At 57.8% G+C, this 15,856-nt stretch overlaps 1 protein-coding gene across 4 annotated transcripts; it reads right to left on the reverse strand.

Moving 5' to 3' along the window:
• Positions 1-46: 46 nt before the first annotated feature.
• ARHGAP33 (Rho GTPase activating protein 33) lies at positions 47-13,387 on the reverse strand. Of its 4 annotated transcripts, XM_025421498.3 has the most exons (23): positions 13,247-13,387; positions 12,435-12,540; positions 11,266-11,363; positions 11,102-11,186; positions 10,654-10,734; positions 10,412-10,549; positions 9,893-9,985; positions 9,237-9,359; positions 9,072-9,149; positions 8,922-8,988; positions 8,780-8,839; positions 8,500-8,652; positions 8,316-8,418; positions 6,761-6,905; positions 6,599-6,681; positions 6,407-6,514; positions 4,770-4,915; positions 3,978-4,131; positions 3,748-3,893; positions 3,583-3,657; positions 1,791-2,465; positions 1,307-1,698; positions 47-1,216 (listed from the first exon to the last, which is right to left on the reverse strand). In XM_025421498.3, the coding sequence occupies exons 2-23, from the start codon at positions 12,459-12,461 to the stop codon at positions 431-433; spliced, it is 3,816 nt and encodes a 1,271-aa protein (XP_025277283.1). In that variant the 5' UTR covers positions 12,462-12,540; positions 13,247-13,387; the 3' UTR covers positions 47-430. The 4 variants fall into 4 exon arrangements, with proteins under 4 accessions (XP_025277283.1, XP_025277280.1, XP_025277281.1 ...); XM_025421495.3 differs by having other exon boundaries at positions 47-1,698; XM_025421496.3 differs by lacking the exon at positions 13,247-13,387 and adding an exon at positions 12,932-13,063 and having other exon boundaries at positions 47-1,698.
• Positions 13,388-15,856: the final 2,469 nt, after the last annotated feature.

The following is a 15,856-nucleotide window of genomic DNA, read 5'->3' on the forward strand; positions in this document are numbered from 1 at the left end:
CTCGGCCTCTTTGTTCAGGGTCTGGCCCCAGCGTGACACTAGCAGCCATGTTTTCACTGTTTTTATTCATTAATTTTGTCAGATGGTTTAGTGGGGTATGGGGGGGTGGATGGACAGGAGCTGTTCCCCAACCCCTGTGCACAGGTCAGGACAAGCTGGGGGCTCCTGGAGGGGGAGGGAAGACCGTGTCAGCCTAGCCCTCAGACTTGTGCGAGAGCCCCCAGAATGGGAGGATGGTGGGGGGATGGGTGTGCCCTTCGGCCCAGGGTAGGGAAGCTATAACAGGTTAGGGACCCACATCAGAAACAAGTTACAAAGTTAGAAACCTGGGGTAGGGGTCAGGAGCTCAAGAAAGTACAAAACAAGGGATTGACTGGGCCAAGATAAGTGAGAGGGAAGGGAAGGGAGGAAGATCTCTCCCAGCTGTGGCTCAGCAGTAGCTCCGGGTCTGACCCTCAGAGTGGAGGGACCAGCTGGGAGTGGGGTAGGGGGGTGGGGGACCAGCCCCCTCCCTTCCTTGCCCCCCATTCCTGTACAAGGACCCTCGGTGGTGCTCACCCCCCCTCCCATAGGCTGGTGGGGCTGCCCTATACAGCAGGAGAGGCTCTGGAGGGCCCCAGGGTGCAGGCACCCTGTGAGGAGTGTGGGGGCCCCAGGGTGCCCGCTGTTTCTGGGGTAGGCGGGGGGCTGGGGGTCCAGGATCTGAACGGCTACGGGGGTGGGCAGGAGGGGAGGAGGAGCTGGAAGAGGCAGGTGAGGGACCCCTGGGCCCCAGAGCTAGGTTGACATAGAGGGGCTCAGGCCGGGTGGGGCGCCTGGCAGGATGCTGAGGGGCTGAGTAGCCAAGGTGGTCGTGGGGAAAGCAGGAGGGGGGCGGTGGGTAGCTGAGCAGGAAGTCGGGGGACCTGTGGAGTGGTGGTGACTGGCCAAGCAGACCATATGAGGCATTGAGCCGATCTGGGGGCATAGAGCGAAAGGGACTCCAGGACCTAGTGGGGCCAGAGTAGGGGGTTCCCTCACCCGCCTCGATTTCGTAGTACAGGTTCTCTCCCCTGTCAAGTGGTGCAGGGGGACCTAAGGGGCTCCTCCAGACTGGGGCTGGGGAGCTGGGTTGGAAGGATGGGGAACCCAGGGGGTACAAGCCTGGTTTGGGGACCCCAAGGAAGGGTGGCAGGCACTCCCGAGGGGCTGAAGAGAAGAACCCCGGAGTAGGAGCCTGTGAGGGGACAGAACAGGGGAGCTGAGCTGCCATCTCTGGCTCGTGCCCACGCCCCCTACACCCCCCTCTCCCAAGCTGGGCACTGACCTGGGCAGGGCCTCTGAGTCCCCTCCTTGAGGTCCCTGGGGGCCGCTGGTTTCTCACCAGGCTCCCATCGCTTTGTTGCCTTGGTAGGGAGGGTGGGGGTCCAGGAACCCAGGCACCTGGGTGGGCTAGGGAATTGGGGGCTGGCCCAACCCCTGAGGTCCCTGGGGGCTCACCGCCCACCTCCAGTGACAGTGAGCGGTGGAAAGGGGAGTGGGGAGCAGAAGGGGTGCTCCCATGCTCCTGTTGGCTCTGTCTCTGGGCCACCTGCTGAGCCCGCTCAGCCAGGGCCAGGGCCATGAGGCGTGCTGGGTTCTTGGGGGGTGGGGGTGGGGCCCCCCCAGGGCGCAGAAGGGACAGGGGTGGGGGCAGCAGCGGTGAATCCATGCCAGGACCTACCCAGAAAGGAATGACGACAAGAGTCAGCCAGGTTCTGGGTGCAGCTTCAGGGTCTCTATGGGTGTGGGGTAGGCTGAGCAGGACTCACCGTGCTGGCCTTGGGCTCCCCGGGGAACAGGCAGTGCCAGCTTGCTGCAGATCTCCTGTTGGCAGGTGTCACTCAGCTGGGCCTCGGCTCCACGCAGCAGCAAGGGGATGAGATGGGGCCGCAGGCCTGGGCTGGGGCTGAGGGCTGGTGCTGGGGTGACTGAGGCAGGCGTTCCCCCAGCCCCTAGCAGCTCCAGGACAGCAGGTGGCACTGATACAGCCAGGGGCTCTGAGATGTCCAGGGCAGTGGGCGAGGCAGGGCTGGTGGTCCCACGGGGTGAGAGGGCCTGGGGGGTCACTCTGGGTGGGAAGGCAGAGGCAGGGGCAGGGGGTGCTGGGCTGGCAGGAGGTGCCGGATCCCCCGGTGTGGGGCTGCTGCAGCGAAAGGTAAGGGGATCGAAGTCGAGCCCCCGGAGCCCCTCCAGGCAGCGGGGTGGGCTGAAGTCCAGCTCGTCACCATCATCCAGCCAGGCTGAGGTTCGATGTGAGGGGGAACCAGAGAGTGCCCCTAGACCAGCTGCCGAGGATCCAGAGGAGGAGGACTCAGAAGAGGAGGAGGACTCGGAGGAGGATGAGGATGAGGACAGGCTCTCGCAGGAGCCAGCAGGTGCCGGGCCCACAGGGAAAGCATCACTGCTGGAGTGCGGTCGCCGTAGCCTGTGCAGCCTCTGGAGGCCTGGAAGCGGGGGGACAGTAGGGTGTCAGGGGCCAGAACTATATATACCCATACGTCAATAATAGGGGACATAACCCAGTAAGTTAGGTTGGGGAAGTGACACAGAGAGACGCTTGCCCGGATAGGGTCACAGTGGCTGCAAATCCAGGGAGAGCTGTTAGCTGTTCAGACTCGCAGTGATAAAGGAAATAAACTGGCAAGGCCATGATGAGAACCTTCTACACCCCAAGGCAAGCCTGCTGTCTGACAACTGCACGGCTGGCAAGCACGAGACCAGTGGGATCTCACGGGCTCTCCCTACTGGGAGTGCAGAGTGGGGCGACTATTTTTGGAAAAAGATTGGGCCTTGGCACGTACAGTTGAACATGCATGCCCTACGGCGTGCACCTCCGCTCCGGGGTACGGGTAACCCTCTCTCAAGGGCACGGGTGTGGCAGGGATTGCTCGCCAGAGCTCCCCAGCCCACTGGGAGTAGGATGGACGGGCAACTCTGGATGGGACAGCCACAGCTGGATACCAGAGAGCAGCCAAGAGGAACGAGCCTGAGCCACACTCAGCCTTGTGGGTGGCAGTGAGTGAACAGTCAGATTCACATCCAGCCCCTCACCCCCTTTCTTAGGATAGGAGTCCTAAGGAACTTAAGAACTAAGGAACTTTAGGAATTTAAAGTTTCCAAAGCACTAGGACTGTGCCCTGTGCTATTTCCCCATATGCCTGCAGGTGATAAAACCTTAGAGCAAGGGGATGCGGACCGTCAGACCTAGAGGGCGCCTCTGCTGGAGAGGCAGCAGATGGGAAAGGGGGGAGCTTGCAGGTAAGGGCTGAGGCTCTTGCAGTTCTGGCCAGTGGGTTCATGGCTGTTCATTTTATTATTTAGATTTTTTTTTTTTAAAGGAATGAATAAAAGCCTGACAGGATCCTGCCTGGGCCAATGATCACAGTACCTCATGAACCAAGAGTGATGCTTTATCCAACTCACTGCACTTAATGTCCAGATTTGGAACAACAACAACAAAAACTCGAACCCCCTGAATTTGAAGTACATTTAGAGGCCACCTCAGGGCCCCCGGTCCTCCCAGCTCCACCTGGGCACAGGCATGAGCCACCCTGCACTCACCAGCCCCGCTGGCCTGCGATGACAGAGACTCCTCACTTTTGGCAGATCTCAGGGTGACTGTGTCTGGTCGGCCGCCTGCTAGAAGAGAGGGGGATGGTCATGGGGCATTCCAGAGTGCCTCCCGTCACCTCCACCACCCCCACCACCCCCACCACGGCCTCTGACCTGAAGGCTGCGGTGGAGCACGGGTGCCCCCCAGCCAGGGTAGAGGCTTCTTTCGGGGGATGCTGGGGCCCCGGCCCAGTGCAAAGAAGGTCTTCCAACTGCTTCCCCCTGGCTTTCGCTGCTTCTCTCCTCTCTCCCCTTTCCTCCTGGGGTTTGTGGGAGACACAGGAGGCAGTCTGAGGATCTGGGGCCTCCAGGCTGGCCCTGTGCTCCCCTGGCATCCCACTCACCTTTCCACAGGTGAAGCTGGGGCCTTGGGAGTTGTGGGCTCGGTGGGAGTCCCCAGCCGGCCCTGGGTGCGAGCCTGGGCTTCCTCCAGCGTCAGCAGGCGAGTGGAGGGGCCGCTGCCCGCAAGGGACTTGGGCCTGGGGAGGAGGCAACGGCCTAGGGAGTTGGGAAAGGGGATAGGTGTCAGCTCAGGGGGGCCGTTCAGGGCCACAGGCAAAGCCAAGCGCTACAGCCCAAGCCCCGGCCCGCAGCGTGCCCACCCGGGCTGGCAAGGCAGGGGGCCAGGGCGGATCAGGCGGGAATGGGCGGGCAGCAGGCAGGTGAGGAGGAGGAGTGAGGCGGAACGAGCTGATGAGGAGGCAGCTCCCGGCAGCCAGCGAGGGCAGCGGCTCTGGCTTCAGTTACCTCGGGCCAGAGGGCCCTCCGACGTGCTGAATCCTGATTGGGCTGGGGTCCGGGGTAGGGCGGGGAGTCTGGGTGGGGCCGGGGTGGGGTCAAGTCTGGGGACCTCCCACCTCCTCCCCGGTGGACCCCTGGCCCCAAGAGCCCCCAGGAGCTACAAGGGGTGAAGGAAGAACGATGTCCGGGCCAAGAAGTGGGGATCCTGAGCGTAGGAGCTGAAATGAGAAGGGGGGGGAGGGGAGGGAGAGGCCGGGGCGGGGTCCTCAAGGAGCCAGGAGGGAGGTCCAGCTTCAGTGGGGTAGGGATAGGGTGGGGAGCCCACCTGCCCTCCCACTGCAGCCCTAACAATGAGGGGGCAGTAGCCAGGACATCAGGCGGCAGGATGGGCATACCTGCAGGGTCGAGGCCAGCAGAGGTGAAGGTGTCACTGAACAGGACATCCACGTGGGTGAGCAGGAATTCCACTACCACGGACTGCACCCGGACTTCCCTGAAGGCTGCTGCCCCACCCAGCCCCACAGACTCCAGTTCCATGGACCTGGGTGAGGAGGAGGAGGGAAGCCAGATGCTCTGAGCCCCAGCTGGTGGGTTCCCACTAGGCAAGATGGGGAGCCAATGAAGAAATGACTGTCGTCCTACACCTCTGACCTCATCAAAGTAATCACATCCAGAGTTGGGTTCTCAACCTTTCCCCCAACCCCGTCTTCCCTCCCTGCCTTCCCCATCTCAGCCAATGCTCAGGCCAAACACCTCCGGGGGTGTTGCTCCTGACTCCTCTTTCCTTTACCCCTATATCCAATCTCTCGGCAATCCCTGTCTGCTCCACCCACCTATCCTGAACCTAAACTCTTCTCCCCCACTGTCCCCACCCTGGCCCAGCCTCCATCCTCCCACTCCCAAACATCTCAGCAGTTCCTCCTTGGGCTCCCAGTCTGTCCTGCCCCCGGGAGGCTGCTCCCCTGCACAGGGAGCCTGTGATGCCAGGTCAGAATCCTCCTGGCTCAGAGCCCTCCCCTGGCTGCACCTCTTTCCTAGTAAAAGTCCAAGTCTACACTGTGCCCCGCAACCCCTAAGTCACTCCTCTGTCTGGTCCCGTTATCTCTGACGTCATCATCTCCTCCCCCTCAACCCCTCACTCACTTGCTCACTGACCTCTCTCCTGGTCCTCCGGCACAGTGGGCAGCCTTCCAGCCCCCAGACATTTGCTCCTCCCCAGATATCCACATGGGTCCCTCCCTCACCTCCTGCAGGTCTTGACTCAGATGTTACCTTCTCAATGGACTCTTCTCCACCCGCTTTATTTAAAATTATAAGTTTCCTTCTCTTTCTCCCCACCCTTGTCCTAGAAGTTCTTATATCCACCATCTCATGTATCACTTATTTTACTTAGGACAGAGAGCTTTCCTGTCTTGGTCACTATCAAATTCTCTGGGGCTCAAACTGCTACTGGCCATAGGAAGACTTTCCCTGAAGCCTTCCCTGCCACTCTAAAAATGTCAAAATGCCATCACCCTGTGCATCTCCCTTTCCTGCTCTGTAATCTTTCTCCTTGGTAGTCATCACGATCATCACATTCTCTATTTTCCTTGTTCAGAGTCCATCCCTCCCATGCAAATGTGAGCCCAGGAGCAGAGGATCTTGCTCCACTACTGTGTCCCGGTGCTGAGAACAGGAGCTGGCACCCAGGAAGGAGGTCCTTAAGAAATATGTCAGGGCAGCCCAGGTGGCTCAGCGGTTTGGCGCCACCTTTGGTCCAGGGCGAGATCCTGGAGACCCAGGATTGAGTCCCACATCAGGGTCCCTAGATGGAGCCTGCTTCTCCCTCTGCCTGTGTCTCTGCCTCTCTCTCTCTCTGTGTACCTCTAATAAATAAATAAAATCTTAAAAAAAAAAAAAAGAAATATGTGTCAAATGAAATGAGTAAGAGAACAAAGATTGGGTAGGTGCTAGGTGGGAAGTGTGGGGGCAGACCTGGGGCCCAGTTTGTGGAAGGAAGCTGAGGGGGCAGGCTGGTGAGCTGCCAACTTACCGTAGCAGGTTGGGTGCCCAGACGATGGCCAGGTTGCGAGCATGCATGCTGGTGTTGGCACTGTGTCTCGCCATGCGGGCCAAGTGCCTCAGCAGGTACTCCAGGGTCCTGGGGGTGGGAGTGGAGGATGACACCTGAGCCTCAACTCCCTTGGGACCCCATCACAGGCCTTCCCTGCCCCTTCTGGTTTACCTGTAGTGAGGCGGGGGCAGCTGTTGGATGACATCGTGGACACGCACCAGGCGTTCCTCCTCCCCAGGCACTGACATGGCTTCCTGAGATTATGCACAGACCTGGTGAGGGCTGGGCCAACACATCCCAGCACCCTCCAACCTCGGCAGCTCCCTTACTCACACTGAACTTCCCATAGAGCTGATATGTGAGCAAGGGATTGGGCAGCTCCCGGAAGTAGAGCTTGCAGAGGGAGGACACACTGTGGATGTCCTGCAGGAAGGCAGGGCCAGACAGTTCCGGGATCCTCTCACTGTCAAACTCGTGCCTGAGGCCACCAGGTCAAGGAGAAGAAAGATTCAGGTCAGAGCTGACCCAGCTGGCCATGTTCTTCCCCCACCTTCCAAAGTGTCCACACATGGATGTAACCCTGTGCTGGGCTCTGCAGAGGCAGAACCTGACTGAACCCCCCAACAACTGTGTGCCCCAATGAGCATGCCCCATTTTACAGGGGAGAACACTGAGGCTCAGGTGGGAGATGCTCCTGCTCGTGGCTACCAAGGCCATCTGAACACTGAGCGTGACCACGCATCCTCCTTCCACGAAGCTGTTCTTCTCCTGGCTTCAAGAGGTCCCTGGAAGATGTGGCTAAAATCCCAACAACCCCTGCTCGCAGTTCTCTGGTGGTGTCCCACTGCTCTTGGGTAAACGGCTTCTCATGTGACTTCGTGCATTGTCTCTCAGATCCCCAGGCTCCACACTGTCACCTCACTCCCCCTGTCAGCCCCAGTGCTCACGTCTCACTGTTTCCCACTGGAGGCTGTTCTTCATGCTGCTCCTCCTCGGCTCAGAACCCTCCTGTGGTTACTGCCTTACTCCGTGTAAAGGCAAATCCTAACTGTTGTCCAAAAGGCCTTGTATACTCTGCCACCATTTACTTCTGGGCCATGAACTCCTGCTGCTTTCCCCTTGCTCTAACTGTTCCCAGCATGGTGAATGCCCATCCCAGGAAGTCCACACAGCTGGCTCCCTCGCCTCCTCCAGAGCAAGCTCTCCCCCAGGTGGCCTCCTCTGTCCACCGAATTTAAAACTGCAATTTCTGGGCAGCCCAGGTGGCTCAGTGGTTTAGCGCCGCCTTCAGCCCAGGGCCTGATCCTGGAGACCCAGGATCAAGTCCCATGTCGGGCTCCCTGCATGGAGCCTGCTTCTCCCTCTGCTTGTGTCTCTGCCTCTCTCTCTCTCTCTCTTTCTCTCTCTGTCTCTCATGAATAAATAAGTAAAATCTTTAAAAAAAAATAAATAAAACAATAAATAAAACTGCAATTTCCCTCCCCAACTTATTATGATCCTTCGTACCCCATTCTCTTGTTCTCCGTAGCACTTGTCACCTACTTGTACACTTCCTCATTTCCTTGTTAGTCTCTCTGTCTAGCAGGTGAGCCCCAAGAGGGCAGGAATCTTTGTCTCCTGTGCCTAGTGCTTGGCATGTGGCAGGTACTCAATGAAGGCTGATCTCTTTGCTCCCAATGATTATTCTGCTCTTCTTGCCTTTCAGGCCTCTGCTTGGGTGTCACTTCCTCAAGAAAGCCCTCCTTGCCCTCAGCCCCAGTCCTACTGCACCCTAAGCTCTCCTAACGCCCTGATACCTCTGTGTCCCCAGCACAAGGCACAGGGCCTGGACTAGAGATGATGCCCAGAAAGTGTTTGTGGAAGGAAGGGCTTGGTGGAGGGCCCTCACCGTAGCCTCTGGATGTTGGATGACACTCCTGAGAGCCGGTAGATTCCATCCACCACCCCATGGGCCTCAATAAACTCAGAGCAGCAGCGAAGTACCTGGGGCACTGGGAGAAAGCAGGGGCTCAGGTCTGGGCAGGTTGCACGAGTGGGAGGAGTGGCCTGGGCAGGTAGACGTGGGGCCTCACCATCCTGGCCTGAATTGCTGAGGTGCTCCCCAAGATCACAGCCGAACACCCTCTGCCGCAGGATGCCCCGCTGCCGCAGCCGCTGCCGAGAAGGGCGGGAGCGCATGAAGGTTCGCAGGAGGCCGGCCAGCTTCCCACGTGGCCGGGGCACAGCTGTGGGGGTAAAGGCAGGCCATAGAGGGTCAGTGCAGCCGCTGGTCTCATGGCAGGGGTGGGGTGGGGGGGTGGGGGGGGGGTGAGGGAGTTGGGGGGCAGGGGCCTGGCCTCTTGTTCCCATTACCTGAGGTCAGAGAGGAGACACCTTGGGGTGTTGGGACACCGCAGGGGGGACCATCAGCATCTGTGGGGCAAACAATGGGTGAAAAGAATGGATGACAGGCAAGGATACAGGGAGGCCTCCTCATTTTGCCCCTGGCACTTACCCCCCTTTAGTCCTGGACCAGGCCGCTCTGTGAACAGTTCCACACACTCACTGGGGAAGAAACCAACCTGTGGAGGGTTTGGGGTCCGTGAGTGGGCCGCCCTAACTGGTGCAGTGCCCTGCCCCACCTGTCTACCCAAGCCAGACTCACCTGGAAGCCCCGTTTGCCCCGCCACCAGCTCCGATCCTCCGTGGGTGGCATGTCAATCACTGAGACAATGTCGCCCACCTGGGAGCCAGAAGGTAATTGGAGGGAGGGTCAGAAGGGACAGGAGCGTGGGCAGCCCAGCCGGAGTCTGCTTCCCCACAGCCTCACCTCGAAGGACAGCTCGTCTGGTGCCTGGGCCGTGTACCGTTTTATTACGTGCGCAGCAGCCACCGCAGGGATGTTCAGGGAGGCTTCCTCACTGAGGAGCAGTCGGCGGCCATGGTTGTCCAGCTGAGATGCGGAGAGGCCAAAAGAAGGACATAATAAAGGCAGAGAAGATTCCTTCATGCCTAGTGGAGGCCACTACCTGTCCCCTATCTAAGAGCCTGTCAGTCACTTATTGGTCAAACACCGAAATCCTTGCCCAACAAAGCCCCTCCTTCCCTCTCACATCCCAGGACGCCCCTGCACCCTCATCCTCCACAGCAGACACCGCACATTTGCTATCTGAAAACCTACTGGTCCGAGCCACTGTTGGCCAGGTGTTCTAGGAGTTACAGTCACATCTATTTCTAACCGATATATCTTCAAATTCTCACATCCCCATAGTCCAGAGCCTGCTAACACACACACACACACACACACACACACACTCACACACACTCATTCTCCCTCACAGCCATGTGCCCACACAGACACCGAAATACCAGTGCCTCCTCCACTCTGGCTCGTTTCTTTCCTGTGCCCACACACACTCAGACTCTGTGAGTTCTCGCTCCTCAGACATCCCTCTCTCACTTCCAACTCCCAGCCCCCCTTTCCACCTCCATCCAGGTGAGCACAGGTCCACAGTTGAGGTTACTGTCCACCAGGCCTGACAGGGTCTCCAGGTATTGCAGCAGCAGTGGTACCAGCATCTGAGGGCAGGATATCAGGGTGGGCTTTTGTGAGGGGACGTTGAGAGAGTTCGCTGCCCTCCTATCTTGCCCTAGCTCACCTCTGGGCAGGGCTGAAATTCAGCCTGAATGCATGGGTGCTGTTCCACTGGTAAGACTGAAATATTTTCGTGTCAGTCAGTGGACAGGCTCTGACAAGCTCCTGTGTGCCCCCACTGGTCTGGGCCATGCTGACTCTCCCACCAAATCCCCTGGAATTCCTCATGATCCTAAAACTGAAAGGAGACTCCCTGCTGCAGTTTCATTCTGGACCTCTCCATTCTGATTGGTTGGAACTTGGGCCATACCAGTGTTTAAATGTTTAACTCTGTTCTCCTGACGGCTTCACACATTGCTCATGAGGACACAGCCTAGCTGAGGCGGGAGCTGAGACAACAAGCAGTTTACCTGGGCCGCCCTGGCACCCTCTGGAGGTGGGGGAAGCTCTGGGAGGCAGGAGAACCTTCTGTCAAATATGCATCGGTGTAGGTGGGCATCCAGAGAACGGAAGTCATCATAACTTCGGAGGACTGGCCAGGAACGGCCCTGTGGGGGCAGGAGGGACAGAAAGGAGCAGTAGTCCCATTGCACTGAGCTGAGAACCACGAGGAGCAGTCTGTCAGGCTAGATGAGAGGAGGGGTGGCCTCACCTGACAGGTCACCTGCACCCCAAACACCAGCTCATTCTCTCCAGAGAAGCTGGGCCCTTCACGCTCTGGAGACAGCAGGAGCTGTAGAGGGAAACAAAGGTCCAGGTAAGGGCCTCACGCTTGTCCCAGTCCTGACTTTTCCAGGTTGGCACTACCTAGAGAGGGGTCTGTGTCCCCTGCCTGAGCTTCCCTAAGGGCAGGGCCTGGCAATGTCTCAAGGTACAGGGTCCCCGCACAGAGCATACACCTAACAAAAAGTTAAGTGACTGAATAAAGAAACGAATGAAAGAAGGAACAGTTCTCCCCTTCCATCCTGCAACTCCTGCCACTGACTGCTCAGATTGGGGGAACAGCTATTGCTGAGATAGGCTTCAGGGGTACCGTGGCTGATATTGCTTCAGGGTTGGGTAAGAGCTCACCCTCCCACCTGGGTGCAAAGCCCTCATACCTGAATATGGCCAAAGTCAACATTCTCATAGTGGAAATGGGCACAGTCGGCCAGCCGGGGGAAGGGACCTCGAGGAGCCGAGAGCCTGGGGGACAGGTGACACATCACTGGTGGCTCCTGTGGTTGGCCCCCCTCCTAAGCTGAGCCTCACCCTCACCTCTCACCTTTTCCCAGGCTTCCCCTTCACACTGGGCCCCCCAGTGTGGGGCAAGGGCTGCACTGAGCCCTCCCCTGGGCCATCCAGGCTGTCAGTGCTGCGAGCCTGCAGAGCAGAAAGAAGAATCAGAGGCCTCCAGAGATGGGAACAGAGAGACAACGGCAGCATTGTTATCTGTGAGCCCTGGGCCCGGAGGCCCGAATTGCTCCACAGGCTGCCCTAAGCGTGGAGCAGAAGGGTAGGTCAGGGGGAGGTGAAGGCAACTAACGGTAGGCCTGCTTCTTTGTGTGTGGTCTGGGGTGGGGGGCTGGAAGAGCAGAGACCGAAGGCGAGGCAGGGAGAGCATATGCTGGTACCATCTCTCCCTGCTTCAAGTCCTCCCTTCGCCCCTGCAGAGTATAGTCTCCCCTACGTGCCTCTCCACACCTTTTATTGATGTTTGGACAATCACAGCTTCCATCTTATCAATCTTCCTTCCAACCTCTCCCCTCCTGCTAGCTTCTTCACAGCAAGCGCCAGGATAATTTTCATGCCACACATATCTGCCTCTGCCTCTCCACAGATCACAGACCTTCAATGGCTCCCTGTTATCTTCAAGATAAAGTCTGAATTCTCAGGTCTGTTTACCTCTCCAGCCCCATCTTACCCCCATGGCCTCTACTCTCGGAGCTCTCAAACTTCTAAGAGTCCAACAAAAGCACCATCTTCTCATTTCCTCCCAGGCCTTTGCAAAGTTTGTTCCCTCTTCCCCATCCTTTCAGTAGGTTCACTCCTCCCCATCCCTCAGGGCTCATCTCTCTCATTCTCTCCTCTGGGAAGTTCTCCGGGACCCAGGCTGTGCCAGCCTCCTCTGCTAGACTCCTCTATCCCCTGAGGTTCTCCCATCCCAGCCCTGAGCACTCTGAGATATCACTGGTGACAAGGGCATCTCCCCCACTGGATTGTGACTTCCCCAGGATCAGGGACCCAGCACAGAGCTGGGCACAGAACTGATGCTCCCCCCAGGTAAGGTAATGCCTGATTCCTCTCTGGGTCCCCATGCCCAGTCTCACAGCAGGAGCCGAGGAAAATCTGATGAGTAAATTAGTCAGCTGCCAGATAGGGATTTCCCAGGCTGGGCTCTCGCCTCTCCCTCCTTCATTTCCCTGCGACCCCAGGTTCATCCTTGGGTCTCACCCTCGGTTCTGTCCCTCTCCAGCCCATGAAGCTCCCCAAGGCAGGATGGGATGTGAATCTCTTTGCGCCTGGAACATGGGGTCTGCCAGGAGGTATCAAGGAGTGTCTGTTAAATGAGCGAATCAGGGAATGAATGGATGAATGAGCAGGAGCAGCATGGTAGGAGAGGGAGACGGTGGGGAGGGAGGGTGAGGACAGGAAGACGGAGAAGGACCCAAGGATCCAGCGAGAGGTACGCTGCTGGCTTGGGATTGGGGTGCAGTGAGGAGAGGGGAGATGCTGGGGAGGCTGAGGTTCAGGCTGATGGGGGTGCTGGGGAGGGCTGATGGAGAGGGAGCAGAACGGAGTGAGAACGCGGGAGAAGAAAAGGGTCAGGCTGAGGATGGAGCCGGGTGGGGGTGGGGCTGGAGGCAGGAGGGGGAGGGGGCGGGCAGGGGAGGGGTGGAGGCTGGGAATAGAGGCTGAGGGTGGCTGTGGGATGGGGGCTGAAGAAGGACCCGGGAAGCTTCGGCAGGCCCCTGGGGGGGCCACTTGGGGGCGCGGGTCCTTCCGGACTAGCCCATCCCCCCAGCCTGGGTCCTCGGCCACTGTCAGCTCCACCCAGGGCGCGGCGAGGGATGTGCACTGAGGGGGCGGGGCCGGGGCGAGGGCTCGGGCCGAGACCAGGCCGGGGGCCCGAGAGGGACCTCGAGAGGGGTGAGGGGCGGCGCGGGCCGCGGGCTCGGGCGGGGCCGGGGGCGGGGCGCGCGGGGCGGGGCCGCGCGCGGACAGACTGACACGCGGACCGACTGACGGCCGCGTGGGCCCCTCACCACCATGGTAGCGTAGCCTCCTCAGGCGCCGGCCGCGCTCGACCCCTCGCTCGTCGTCCTCGTCGCCGCCGCCGCCGCCATGGCGACACAAAGGGGAGGGCGCGAGCCGCGCGCGGGCGGCTGCAGGCCCCGCCCCTAACGGCCGCCCGTGGCTCCGGCGCGCGCCCCACGGAGGCGGGGGCAGCGGGACGCGGCGCCGCTTCCCATTGGCTCCGCCCTCGGCCTTGGGCGACGCCCCGCCCACCCGGGCGGTTTTCATTGGCTGCGGCGGCGGTCCCATCGCTGGCTCGGTCTCTTCGGTCCCGCCCCGCGAAGTTTGACAGCGCCGCGCCCAGGACTGCTCTTCATTGGCTGTCATTGCCCTCCCGAGACACACCCCTAGGCTCTTTATGCTTTGCTTCCAACACTCCCGGCGCGAAGCAACGGGCCCTCCCCTTAGTCCACTCTCAGTGACCCGTCCTCTGACACTTGCTTCCCCTTTGCCATCGGAGTTGGATTCTCCATGGCCTCAGAGCTTGTCTCCATCCCCGAGCCGCTTTTCCACGTCTCCATCCTCCAGCTCCATCTTGTCAGTCCCGACCCGGACACCGCCAGCCCGCAGAACCCTGCGGGCATTTGCCCATGGACGGCGTCACTGTCTCACATACTCGGCCTGGGACGCAATCCCAGGCACTCTGCGATCGGCCTCGCCCTTCCCGCTGGACATGCTGTCCTTGCCTCCTCTACTGCATCTTATAGGCCGGTCTCCACCCTTGGCTCCTTTTTTCTAGGAATTGCCTTAGCCCGCAATTCCAGAACAGGACTGCGCCTGCCGTAAAGCCAATCCCAACCGATCCGCCTCTGACTTGAGCCAGGCCCAGGACACACTATAACGATGCCCTTTCCCAGAGAACCTTTCCACTGGTCATGTTCTCAACAGGGTCCCTCGCTTCAGAAAGTACCGCTTTGTTTCATTCACTCATTCATTCAAAAACTCTGATCACTTAATTTGTGGCTACAGCAATAACCAAAGCAAGGGGAAAATATATCCTGCCCACGTGGCACTCAAAAGCTCGTGGGAGAAGACAATGAACAAAATATCTTAAAATGTAGGGAGTCTGGGGTGGCTCAGACGTTGGGCGTCCGCCTTCGGTTCAGGGTGTGACCCCGGAGTCCCGGGATCGAGTCCCGCATCGGGCTCCCTGCATGGAGCCTGCTTCTCCCTCAGCCTGTGTCTCTGCCTCTCTCTCGCTCTCCGTGTCTCATGAAAAAATAAGTAAAATCTTTTTAAAAAATAATTTAAAAGTATCTTAAAATGTAGAAAATTAGGTGATAAATTCTATGGATAAAAAATTAGTCAGGGATTGGGGAAAGGGAATCCTGAAGGAGGGGTCAATTTTTTAAAAAGATATGATTTATTCATAAGAGACACACACAGAGAGAGGCAGAGACACAGGCAGAGGGAGAAGCAGGCTTTCCGCAGGGATCCTAATGGGGGACTCAATCCCAGGACCCCTGGCTCAGGGTTGAGCCAAAGGCAGATGCTCAACCACTGAGCCACCCAGGTGCCCCAAAGGCGGGGTCAATTTATAGTTACTTATTTCAACTAATAAGTTCAATAGAACTTGCTCACTTCACTCCCATCCCAGGGATTTCCATGTGATGTTCCTATTGCCTACAGTCTCCCCTCAACCCCACCCCACTCCCCACTTACCCTGTGGTGGTTTTAAAACACGACTGCAAATTCTTTGACACTGCTTTCATGAAAAGATGGACTCTATGTCCCCTCACCCTTGAATCTGGGCAACATGGATAATTTCAACCAACAGAGAGTAGTGGAATTGACATTATGTGATATCTAAGACTAAGTAGCAAGAAAACAATGCATCTTCCTTTTTGTCCACTGGAATGACTAGCTCTAGAGCTTTGAGGCATCATATGAGAAGTGCAACTATGCCCAGGACGCCATGCTTTGAGGAAGCCCAAGCCCTGTGGAGAGACCATATGTAAGCACCACAGTGTACAGTTCCAGCTGAGCCAAGCCTTGGAGTCATCTGGGCCCTGGTGCCAGACTTTAAGTGAAGAAGCTCCAGAGGTCCTGCCCCTGGCTGTTGAGTCACCTGTGAGTCTCTCCAGTTGAACCCCTAGACATCATGGAGCACAGATAAATTATCCCTTACTGTGCCTGTCCAAATTTCTGACTCTCAGAATCCATGAACATAATAAAATGATTGTTTTATGCCACTAAGTTTGGGGGATGATTTATAATCCAGCAAAAGTAATTAGGATGGCCCTTTGTCAACTAATTAATTCCTACCTGTCTCAGCTTAAATATAATTTCCTCAGAAATCCCTCTAGGGTCCAGTCACCCCTCAACTAGATCACATTCTGCTACTGTAACATCTTTCATTTCTCTTTATATCTAAACAGCAATTTCCTTCTTTCTGATTTCATTTAAATGTATGATTTGTTCAGAAAGGCTGAAAACAAATATACATCATGTCAATGATATACAGAAGCTACTTAAAGAAAAAGATTTTATGTATTTATTTGAGAGAGAGACAGAGAATGCATGCAAGAGATCAAGCACAGGCAAGGAGAAAGAGGGAGAGGGAGAAGCAGGCTCCCGCT

Source organism: Canis lupus, chromosome 1 (genome assembly GCF_003254725.2).
Source record: "Canis lupus dingo isolate Sandy chromosome 1, ASM325472v2, whole genome shotgun sequence".
NCBI lineage: Eukaryota > Metazoa > Chordata > Mammalia > Carnivora > Canidae > Canis > Canis lupus.

Coding starts and splice junctions, on each gene's coding strand:
- ARHGAP33 (XM_025421495.3), bottom strand. CDS start 12,461: ATGGGCTGGAGAGGGACAGAACCGAGG. Junction 9,986..10,411: donor AGGGTGCCAGGGCGGCCCAG/GTAAACTGCTTG, acceptor TCCTGCCCTCAG/ATGCTGGTACCACTGCTGCT. Junction 3,658..3,747: donor TGCTCCACCGCAGCCTTCAG/GTCAGAGGCCGT, acceptor CTCTTCTAGCAG/GCGGCCGACCAGACACAGTC.